The sequence below is a fragment of the Salvia hispanica genome, chromosome 6, assembly GCF_023119035.1.
Source record: "Salvia hispanica cultivar TCC Black 2014 chromosome 6, UniMelb_Shisp_WGS_1.0, whole genome shotgun sequence".
Classification (NCBI taxonomy): domain Eukaryota; kingdom Viridiplantae; phylum Streptophyta; class Magnoliopsida; order Lamiales; family Lamiaceae; genus Salvia; species Salvia hispanica.
Genome location: NC_062970.1, coordinates 35,611,498 through 35,623,382, shown reverse-complemented (window position 1 = coordinate 35,623,382; position 11,885 = coordinate 35,611,498). Strand labels below are relative to the sequence as shown.

The following is an 11,885-nucleotide window of genomic DNA, read 5'->3' as shown; positions in this document are numbered from 1 at the left end:
TACGTATTTTCTCTCTAATGTTATATTTCTCATGTCCCACAATGGAAATAAAAAACCCATTATATGAAAGAGTCACTAGGGTTTCATGATTGTTGGGTTATGAATAATATAATTATAGCCCAACTATAATTAATTAATCTATATTAATCTAATTCTACCCATTTCCTTTCCCTGCGCTTTTTAGCTAGCCGAACTGCCCCCGATGCATCGATGATGGAGAGGCATGACAAATGGATGGTGGAGAATGGGGGGTGTACAAAGATGAGGCTGGAAAGAAAAAATTCAATATATTCAAGGAGAACGTTGAGTACATCGAGTCCTTCAACAAGCAGCTTCAAAGCCTTACAAGCTTGCTGTCAACAGATTTGCTGATCTCACCAATGCTGATTTTCACAACTCTGAAATGGATACAGAATGGGATCAAAGGCTTCTGTTTGCGTCGTTTAGGTATGCAAATGTGAGTGCAGCTCCAGCCAGTTTGTTGGGGGAAAGAAGGGAGCTGTTACTCCTTTTAAAGGACCCAACCCCGTGGTAACTCTCCCCACGCACATTTTAATTCATTCAAACATTACACTTTGCTTTTTTTAAATATTTTGTTTAAAACAAACATTGCAGGATGTTGTTGGGCGTTTTCAGCAGTTGCAGCCACGGAAGGAATCAACCAAATCAAGACAGGGAAACTTGTTTCTTTATCAAAAACCCTTGTTGCGGGGACCGTGAAGATCACTGCAATGGTGGATTAATGGATGATGGTTTCAGTATATCATTAACAAAAAAGGGCCCTCAAAACAGAATCCAACTACCCCTTCCCAAGGAGTTGATGGCACTTGCAACTGAAGAAGGAATCACCGCAGCCAAGACTGGGGAGAGGACTATCCAACAGCGAAACGTCCCCAAAGCAGTGGTTAACCAACCGGATCCTGGGGAGATGCTAGTGGTTCAGACTTTCGTTCTACTAGTGGAGTCTTCACTGGAAGTGGGGACCGAGCTAGACCATGGTGTGATCAGGGGGGTGTGGGTAGTGATGGCACCAAGTAATTTTCAAGAAACCCGGGGGGAAATAGCTGGGGTGAAGATGGATACACAGGGTGGAGGGGTGTTGGGGCTGCAGAAGGGCCCCTGTGGCATTGCCATGGAAACTTCTTATCCAACAGCCTGATTTTGGGAGAAGTTTGTGCAAGCTCATTTTAAAAGTGATATGTGTATAGGTTCATATGTTAATATATACTTATATGTAAATGACTTTCCCTTTCCCAAAAGTTATTGTTAAAGAAGTCTCTTATCCCAAAAACTAATTAGTTGGTTGTCTATATGGAAATATCTAAGAATATCTTAGATTAAAATAGTACTCTATTAAGCAAAAGACTGAAAGGGTAGTGATTACAGATAAATTTGGGACTTATATAAAGGCACAATATGTTGAATTCCACCTGAGATATTTAATATCTGAATGGTTATTCTTGTTTGATTTGCATTGAATTGTCTATCAGGTGCTCTTCCGACCAGTTTGCGCAGTGGGTTCCCCTTAATGAAAAGCTTTACAAGAAAAACATCGTGCAACAATATGTTAAGGAGATCTAAGCTTGAAGAAGATTTTTATTGGAAGATCAGTTCCATCAACAACATAACGAGTTATAGATGTCAACTTACTAATGAGTAAAACTATTAACAAGGCGATAGTGAAGGAAAAATAAACGTGGGAATCCTAAAGACTAGGCCCTTGGCCTTCATCCAGTGTAACCTCCAAATGCATTATGGAATAATGGAATGCCTTAATGCTAAGACCTTTATGGGTCCCCCATATCTTATAAATAGGTGAGTTTTTTAGCTCTCAAGCATTCACCCGAATGGGAGCATTGCATTGTTCGGTTCCCGCTACAAGTTCACCGGTGCCTACGAGTTTGAGGTGCTTCAACTCGTAGGAGGAAAGTCGTTTCATCTTTGGGGGCGTTGCGTCAATCCGTGAGCACTAGTCGGGTATCTGCCTTGCGGAGAGAGTGATACCTCGACTCCATTTGAAGAAGACAATAGTTTGCATCTTTGTTCCTTTTATTGTATTTACCTTCTAGTTTTTTGGGTTTTTTTGTAATAGCAAGAGTCTGTCCGTGTAAAGGCTACATTATTTCAACAATCGCAAGACGAGATACATTCCGATTAGTGCTCATGGATTGGCGAACGCCCCAAAGATGAAACGACTTTCCTCCTACCGAGTTGAAGCACCTCAAACTCGTAGGCACCGGCGAACCTTTAAAATTTGGGGGCGGAACCGAGCAATGCAATGCTCTAAGTGCGAACTAGAATGCTTGAGAGGTAGAGAGAAGAGAGAATGATTTGTTGGTGTGTTCTCATCTCCCAAAACTCCACAAATTTATAAGATATGAGAGACCACATGAAAGATCTTAGCATTAAGGCATTCCATAAATTTGAAGGTTACCCAAGATGAAGGCCTGCCTTTAGAAATTTCCCACGTTTATTTTTCCTACAGATAGAATTGTGGAATTTTCAAGTGTTATGTAGAATCCAAATCCCATAATGATAGGATTACCATGAAAGATGCTCTAGTGAGCTGTAATAAATCAAACATCGTCTTTTGAGATGGAGCCTAATGGCCAATGCAGTACTTATATTTTAGTCACAATCTTATTTTCAGCTGTTACGTTAACTTTTTTTTCATTGGGTTAATAGTCATTTAAATCATATTTGGTCAAATTTTCGTATATCCTATGAACTATGAAATTGGTTTAAAATCACAAGTTTCAATTTTTTTCAATCATTCCATTCATGCACAAAATGTCGTTTTTTAACGATATAGTGTTAACACCCCGGGGATACGACAAAATATTTTTAAATAATGAAATATATTAATTAAAATAAAGAAATAGAGTAAATAAGTATAAAAATATTTAGGATAAAAACTAAATAAAATAAGTATTTGTAATATTAAAAAAAACAAAAAAATATTTGTACAATTGTACTTCTTCAAGCCACTTAAATGCATTTATATTTTAGCAAAATGATTATATACTATTTAATACTATTTTGATATGAGTGTAATATAAAATAAAAGAAAAAAAAAGAGGAGATTTTGAATGAAATAAAATAAAAATACAAATAAAAAAAATTTAAAACCATTTACAAAAGTAAAAAAAACTATTTGAAATTTTGATTATTTTTACGATTTTTTTTTTAAATAATTGATGATTATCTTTATCCAAATAAACATGAAAATAATTCATTTTTTATTTATCCTAATGGTCAAATTTCTAAAATTTTAGAATGTTGCATATATCACAATATTTTTGTAATAAAAAAATGAAATGGAATCATGAATTTTTTAAAGAATTGAAAAAAAAAATAAGAAAGTTTTTCTTAAATAAAAATCAATTAAATAATAATAATAATAATAAATTCAAAATTTGAAAATCAATTAATATATTATCCTAATCCCAAAAGGGTTTTATAAAAATAATTTAATTTTCTTCTCTTCGTATATAACTTTAAAAAAGGGGATGGAGTGCTCTTCCTTTTTATCTTTAAAAACTTTGTACTAACTTTTATCGTATATAATTTATAAAATCTCAATTTAAAATTTAAAAAAAATTAATTATATACATCCAAGAACAAAAATTATATTATTAAAACCCAAAATTTATACCCAATTAAATACAATAACTAATAGTATTCCATAAAAACCCAAAACATGCGCCTGATTTCTCTCTCTCCCCCTCAACGGACCCCAATCCTTGCCGCCCCGCCCCCCGCCCCCCTCCCCCCCCTCCCTCCGCTTGCCCGACAAAGCCCCGCACGCATTGCTCGCCGTCCACCGCCCGATTCACCACCCACTTGCTTCCCCCACACCCGCACCGCGCCACACTTAAACACTCCCGGGCCGCAGTGCCCCCGCCGCCCCCCTTTCCCTTTCCCCCATTTTCTTTCCTCCGACCACCGCCCACCCGCCCCCGCCGCCGGCTTTTCTCCTTCCTCTCCGTTTCTTTCCTTATTTTTTTTCACGAATTTTCACGGTTTCCACAACCCCGGAATTTTTTCGAGTCCGACCGCCCGGTAGGCCCGTTGTACTTTCCCCTCTTCTTCCCCCCTTTTTTTTTCATGTTCAACCTTTCCTTTAAACTTCGCCCCCACCACTTTCAAGCGGGGGTCCCCCACCGCCCCCGCCCTTTCCCCGCCTTCGCCACCCATCGCCGGGCGCCGACCAAGATTCCCGCTTTTAAAAAAAAAATAAAAGTATTTAAACAACAATAAAAATGAAATTTAATTAAAGAGGTGTAGTATAGGTGTTTTATCGGTTTAAAGCCAAAGTTTTTTGACCAATTTTTTTTTTCAATAATATTTGTCTCTTTTTTTGTCCCAAAAGTTGCCATTTCTCAAAAGACAAAAAGGATAAATAAAAAAACACATTTTCCTCCAAAAAAGGGCATAAATGACTTTTCAAAAACCCCACTTTATATTAGAAGATTCAAACAATGTGTTTTTTTAATTAAAATAGTCTTTTTCATTTATATCCTTTATTTTCTTATTTCACTTTTATTCTATTAAAATTTTGTCATTTTTAACATTACCAAAAGACAACAAGATTTTGATTTGTGCGTGAATGTGACAATTACAAAAAATTTAAATTAAATAATAAATGTAATTAAATTCAAAAAACTACATTAGTTAAAAGTTAAAAAATATATATAAAAATTTAAATAGCACAAATTACATTAATTTAAATTTCTAGATTAAAACAAGTGTTACATTTCCTAATTTCTTCAATTAGATCTTGTTGATCTGAGCGTGCATGAGCCTCCTTAAATGGACAAGCTGTTGGGCCATATACTCCTGGATAGAAGCGGTGCACCTTGGGTGATAAACGTGAATAGAATAATTTAACTGGTAAGTAATCAATATAATTTATTTCACATATTCTTGTGCCTCCATATGTACTTATAGTTTTTATTGTCCTTCTTCTAACTTTTTCACGGTTTATTTCTCCCACGATTGTGTTTAAAGACACCGACAAAAAACTAAACAACTATTAACATAAATTTGAACTCTCCATCGCTAAATTCATGTCTGCATCACATTGGTGATATATGATTTGACCACATTTTCATCGGTCCATTAATACTACCCAGGGAAATTGCAAGACACCAAATGTCCTCTCAACATCCTTCTATACACTATACATCTTGTCTCAGGGCAAATAATTCACCCTCTGAACCAATCAGACATGTAATCGATTATTCATGAACACTGAACACTTTGATAAATCTCATCTTTCAAGTAGTAGCTTATTTGATATTATCTGCGGTTGGGCAGTGAATTTAATCCTAATATTTATAATAAAATTTATTTTTATAACTTAGAAAAAGTGGTGACACTCCGTTACCATTTTTGATGAAACAAAATAAAAATCAAATGGTGGCGGTACTCTATTTTTGACATTACGTACTTAGATGAAAATAAATATACTACTAGTCTACTAGTATAGTATACTAATTAGCGGTGCGTCGACGAAATTGAGTTAAGAAATTAATTTGTTGGAAAAGTAATTTGTCGAGGCAGACATGAACGTCGAGCTCTTCGAACTCTAATGCATGTTTTCTACAGCTATAAATATCTGACCTTTTCCTCAGTTAAATTATCAACCTTCTTAAAACATTTCTAAACAGATTTCATTCAACACAAAGAAACAACTATGGCTTCGCTAGCTACTTGGAAGCTGCTTCTGGCGCTGCTCGGGTTGTGGCTTCTCTAGCTGCAGCTCGAACTGCACCCGATGCATCGATGATGGAGAGGCATGAGAAATGGATGGTGGAGAACGGTCGTGTGTACAAAGATGAGGCGGAGAAGGTGAAGAGATTCAATATATTCAAGGAGAATGTTGAGTACATCGAGTCCTTCAACGAAGCAGCTTCAAAGCCTTACAAGCTTGCTGTCAACAGATTTGCTGATCTCACCAATGCTGAGTTTCACAACTCTAGAAATGGATACAGAATGGTTTCTTTATCTGAACAACAACTTGTTGACTGCGACACAAGTGAAGATCAAGGCTGCAATGGTGGATTAATGGATGATGCGTTTCAGTATATCATTAACAACAAAGGCCTCACAACAGAATCCAACTATCCTTACCAAGGAGTTGATGGCACTTGCAACTCGAAGAAGGAATCATCTGACGCAGCCAAGATCACTGGGTACGAGGACGTGCCATCCAACAGCGAATCAGCGCTCCTCAAAGCAGTGGTTAACCAACCGGTATCCGTGGCCATTGATGCTAGTGGTTCAGACTTTCAGTTCTACTCGAGTGGAGTCTTCACTGGAGAGTGTGGGACCGAGCTAGACCATGGTGTGACTGCAGTTGGGTATGGTGTGGCTAGTGATGGCACCAAGTATTGGATTGTCAAGAACTCGTGGGGAACTAGCTGGGGTGAAGATGGATACATCAGGATGCAGAGGGATGTTGAAGCTGCAGAAGGCCTCTGTGGCATCGCCATGGAAGCTTCTTATCCAACAGCCTGATATTGGGATGAAGTTTGTGAAAGCTTATTATAAAAGTGATATCTGTATATGGATTCATATGTTAATATATGTAAATTACCTACTTTCCAAGAATTACTTGTAATCGAAGACGTCTCATATCCAAGACTTCAGTTGATGAAATTAATCCAAGAATATCTTAGATATTAGCCAAATATAGTACTGAGCACAATCTTCATATCGAATAGGCAAATATCATGCAAGAGTTGTCAAATCTTCCAAGACCAAAAAGGCTGGTGATTCAAGATAATCATCTATCGGGCATTATACCATCTGCTTTATTAGCAAAGAAACCAACAAGTTTTCTAGATGAAATAAAACTATGAAGATCTTAAAAAAACTTAGTATACCTGTCACTCATCTTTGTATACTACTACTACATAGAATGTCGTTCTAACAAATATTGAGAGAAGATATACAAGTTAGTATAGTATATTATCGAAGCATATTGCGATTGTAGAGCTACAAATTAGCAGCAATGAACGTAGAGGAGGTTTCCTGTAGCATATCCTGTTGCTTAATGGTGTCTGCAACATGAGCCACCACTCCAGCTCCAGCGTTGTGAAACCACTCGTTTTTCACCTGATTGAGAATTAACAAATCACATGTGAGGCGAGTGGCACATATGAGTTACGAGAAGTTTGAGGAGTCTCGTGTTACATGGATGTTATTATGAGCAAAGAAGGGCCAGAATGATGAGTGAAAGCTGACATCAACTTTCTTCCACCCTAGTCGCTGCAAACCATGGATCATCTCCTCTGTCGAAAGAAAGGAAAGAAGTTAGTATTCATATTAACAGATATTTGTCTAGCTGCTTCAGTTACCATTTAACATGCATGTACCTTCCATGATCTCGTGATAGTCTACTGTGTTTTGTACGCTGGGTTTGTTTTTAGCAGCCTCCTTTGCTTTCGCTGCTTCTGGTGGGAAATGTGGAGCCTCATATAAAACGGGAGGGCAGTACTCCACATCAACAACGTGTTTGTAGCCATCCAAAGATCGCCTAGGAGGCTGTCAAAGTTCAAAATCCTCACAAGAGTGATAGCATGGAATCTTGTCAACTTTTTATCTAATTTCTTGATAGAATCCTCAGACAGCATGAAGAAAGAGAGGGAGTAGAAGCAGTCTTCTACAGCTTAGGCTAAACTTTAAGCGAATCAGAATGGCAAGAGAGCAATTATATTTACTATGGATTCTAGAAGACACTCATCTATTTTATTGTGGAAACAAAGTTGCCAGTTGACAATAATAAACACATTTAAATATAAACTGATATAACACAATACAGATTATTATCATTCTTGTATTCAAAAGCAACTACTCAATAAAAAAAATTATTTCACATACCTTGAAAAGCTCCTTTTCTCTTCGTATGGATGATGTGCGCCAACCAACCATATCTGTGTTTGTTAAGAATAATTAATTGAACAGAGAATAACACAGATTTTCAAATACTCTTTCTGGGTGCATCAGGATTAAGGATACGGTCATAGGAGACATTAGCATAAAGGACTCGGCATCTGAAAGCACCGAGTGCTGATCTGTAAAAATAGTCGACCAATAAGATTCAACTTTGCAGAAATCCCATGTTTATACGCTTGGAACTTACATAAATTTTCCTTCTTCACAATCTGATGCCATTCTCAATAAAAGAGGGGGTTTACTGGGTTTTCCATCTGTGAGGAAGAGCTGACTCCCAGTTCGGCCAGTAAAAATAGGGGCAATAGGAGCAGCAAGTTTCTCCAAGAAAGGTACACCAAGAAGGAATGGAAGCTGCCACCGTTGAGAAAATTATAGAGTTTGTGAATCAAATCCATAAAATCTATGACAATCAACTAAGTTGTCTGCTAAGGAATGTACCTGCCTATTTCCTCTCACTCCAAGATGAGGAGTTGCCAGGGTGATAAAGTTAATCGCCTCCATCCCGGCAATCAAACCTTTATTTGAAGAGCCCGAGGATTGGAATGCCGAAGCCTGAGTCCCAATTACATCACCGGGAGTGTACAGAACAGCGATTGCATATCTTGCGAATAGTCCACCAAGTGAATGGGCCAGAAAGGATATCTTCTTTAGTCCCTCTGTCTTTTTCACAACCTGAATGACCTGTTTATTGGGGTAATTAGTTTTGGTTGCAAAATCTACATTAATAATTCGCTAATAGAGATTGGAAAGGAAAATGAAGAAGGGGATCTGAGAACATGTTATAACATAAACAGAAAAAGACGCATATGAAGTGACTCCTCGTGAAACAGTTCATCCATGATAGCTACACTAAGACACTCCAGCAATGATACGACAGGTACAAAGATTCCCTCCCAAAACTTACTTCATCGGCAAGTCGTTTTCCAGCACCATCAATCCCCGTGAAAGTCTTAGTGTACATGTTACATGAACTAGCTGCACGTAATAAGCAAGTTTCAAATGCTTGCACAGCTCAGTCATTATTAAAAAACACACTTTCACAGGGAAAAAAAGAATGCTTTATGCATTGCCTGCTGCCAGTGCACATAATATGAGAGGAACTAGATCCAAATAATTTCACCAATGTGTTTGTGTGGTTAATGTTGAACAGGTCAAATTGGATCTTGTCTAAGCTGAGTGAACATCGTATTTTGGCAATGCATAAACAACATACCATAAATCAAAAACTTCTTTCCTACTCGTCTCTTCAACTCTGTGTCAAAATACGTCCAATCACTTGGGCTGCAATAGTTGGAAACCTCTATCAATGTTAATACAACATTGTGAGTGAAGTACCCTCTGTTTCCAGTGAATTATTATTGACTACAACATTGTGTGAGAAGAGGATGATGGAGTTAAATGAAATAGCCTCGTCCAGAAAGTAGCGCAATTATCATGAAAAAGTACTCCTAAACGTTTCTTCTACTAGCTCATGTGGTGAGAAGCCTCCACCGATTTTACATAAAGCACAAGTCTAGATGAACCAGATCTTAATGTTAGGAATTCACGTCATGGTTTTCCCAATTAAACTGAAGACGTCCATAGTATTTGTAATTTGTAATACTACTAAATACTGGCATTCTCAAGATGGTACCTATTAAACATTAATGCTCTTTTTAGGAATGGTATTACATTTCACCTAGCAAGGTGCATTCTATGGAATCAAATCATTCTACGACACATTTTCCTTATCAAAACCCTAGCTCATCTAGAGAAGTCAATAATGCAAAACATGTATGCCATGAAGAAAGAAGCACAAGGAGTTGAGGCCTCAAATGAAATGAAGAGATGACAACAATTCAAGGTTTTATCTCGAAATATATATCACTGCTTTCTACCTCTGTCTTATCCTCAGTTGCAGACATTTTCATTCGGAGACAACATTTTATGCAATCAAATTGGAAGCATGTCTATATCTATTTCTGGTGATTGCATAAACAGAGTAAAACTTCAGATATCCAAGTTTCATGTACAAGAAAATGTTTACCTTGCCAAGATACCATGTACAAGAACAAGAAGATGATCAGGTCTATCCTCTATATTTACAATGTCCCGCGGTGAGGCAACCTTTGATGCAAGATTCGAAGCCAGGTTTCCCTGAGATGTACTCATGGCTTGAGCTGTAAGGTTCTGATTCGTCAAGATATTCTTCAACCCTGCTTGGTAAAAGTTAAACCCGAAGTGAGAATCATGAACATCTGCTTTAAATTAAAGCAGCAAAAAAAGTATCCGAATTCAAAGACAAATTAGGAGCAATTAAGCAATTCTGAACATAAATTTAGAAGACCAAAGCAATATCAAACTTCATGGTTTTACTATTCAGATTAAAGTTTAACAGAATCTTAGGCGAAGAGTAATCTTAGAGTAAAATTATCAATAGGGATTTCAAACTAAATGGATAGGACTGGAAGCAAACTGTAGGGGTGGACAGTACAAAAACTAGCTGAGCGAACAAACTAACTTACCAGAGATAGGTAAAGAAAAAATTAAATAAAACAACTTGTGAAGATTATCTGAAAAGAGATAAGCATTAAATATATGGTTCAAATCTACACAAAAACAGAGAGAAAAAGAAGCTAACCTACAGATTTACACACGACAAGACCTCAAATTCAGTGCCAAAAATGTTGAAAATCATCTAGTAGGATATTTGTCGTTGATTTTAACAAATCAAAGCCTACCAGAGTTCTCATGATCGAGCCAATGTAAGCTCCAGCCCAATGAAAAAGTGATACTACCAAATACAAACGTCTTTTCGTTTCCTTCCTTCAGAAAGAGCTCAATAATTATACTACAGTTTAAACAGATGGCAACGGCAGTTAGCTGATCTACCCACAACATTCTTCATTTCTACTCATTGTCGAGTACGGAACACAATTTCATTTAATATCAATAAACAGCAAATGGCATAAACAGAGCGAATCAATACAGTATTTGCAGAAACAAGCGCCACCAATATCAAATCCCCATGGCTCCGTAATAGAATTGAAAAATGAATCGCCATAGGGAATAAATCAGAGGAATTACCGGAAAAGGCTGCGAGATTCAGGTAATTGCGGCGGCGACGATGCGAATGATTGGGATAAGAAGAATAGGGGGAAGGAGAGCAAGAGAAATTGTTGGTGGAAATAGGGGTGAAAATGGCATGAAATTGGGGAGAGGAAGAGCAAGAGAAAGGCGCCATTTGTATGCGAAAATACTATTTATAGAAATAGCGCGAGCAAGTAGTGTGAGATGAAAGTCAGCAGAATGGAGAGAGAGAGGAAGAGGCATTCCATTTCCGCCCCATCTTCACATTGTATCAGAGTGCCATACCAGCGCCCATTCTCTCTGCCGTCGGAAGACGACTCTATTTTTGTTTTTTCTGCAATTTTTTTGTTATATTCTTATCAATTATTGGCCAAATAATTGTACTCCATAAAATTTGAAATTTTAATTTAAATCCTTCATTCATCAATCGAATTGCTTGAAAAAATTAATTTATAGAAGAAAGTGTCCATAAATCAAGCCATTCCCAAATAATAATAATATTATGTTGTCTCCAATTACATAACAAAACAATACTGTATAATAGAGGCTCAAAAGTTTGGTATATGTCAAACTTGTGGTCAAAGTAGGCAATTTAGAAGCAATTTAAATGTGTGGACCTGGGAGAGAGGCCATATGATACGAGTATATCTACAGAATATTCTCATATCTTTATTATTATTTAGCATATCATATCTTTCTTATTTCTTGATCACTAAGTTAGGTTATTAGGGAGTATTATAAATAAGAGTCTTTGTTTATCATTTGAATTATTCATTGAAGAAATACAATTATTCTTTTATTGTCTTTTACTTTTCTCTGCAATTTACATTATCAAAATCCTTAGTTGAACGATA

At 36.9% G+C, this 11,885-nt stretch overlaps 1 protein-coding gene and 1 pseudogene across 3 annotated transcripts in view; one reads left to right on the top strand and one right to left on the bottom strand.

Moving 5' to 3' along the window:
- The window catches only part of LOC125195998 (leucine-rich repeat receptor-like protein kinase PEPR1), a 42,002-nt gene extending 30,657 nt beyond the window's left edge, over window positions 1-11,345 (bottom strand). Inside the window, exons 1-11 of one of the 3 annotated variants that reach the window (XM_048094332.1) lie at window positions 11,029-11,330; window positions 9,989-10,157; window positions 9,176-9,243; window positions 8,867-8,937; window positions 8,401-8,643; window positions 8,150-8,313; window positions 8,026-8,081; window positions 7,888-7,940; window positions 7,383-7,551; window positions 7,201-7,298; window positions 6,851-7,122 (exon numbers count right to left, since the gene is read on the bottom strand). In XM_048094332.1, the coding sequence (XP_047950289.1) occupies window positions 7,003-7,122; window positions 7,201-7,298; window positions 7,383-7,551; window positions 7,888-7,940; window positions 8,026-8,081; window positions 8,150-8,313; window positions 8,401-8,643; window positions 8,867-8,937; window positions 9,176-9,243; window positions 9,989-10,157; window positions 11,029-11,185 (1,368 nt within the window). In that variant the 5' untranslated portion in view covers window positions 11,186-11,330 and the 3' untranslated portion in view covers window positions 6,851-7,002. Of the gene's footprint in view, window positions 1-6,850; window positions 7,123-7,200; window positions 7,299-7,382; window positions 7,552-7,887; window positions 7,941-8,025; window positions 8,082-8,149; window positions 8,314-8,400; window positions 8,644-8,866; window positions 8,938-9,175; window positions 9,244-9,988; window positions 10,158-11,028 lie in introns of those variants that run through there. The other 2 variants (XM_048094331.1, XM_048094333.1) reach the window with 2 other exon arrangements.
- LOC125196000 lies at window positions 5,632-6,697 on the top strand (annotated as a pseudogene).
- Window positions 11,346-11,885: the final 540 nt, after the last annotated feature.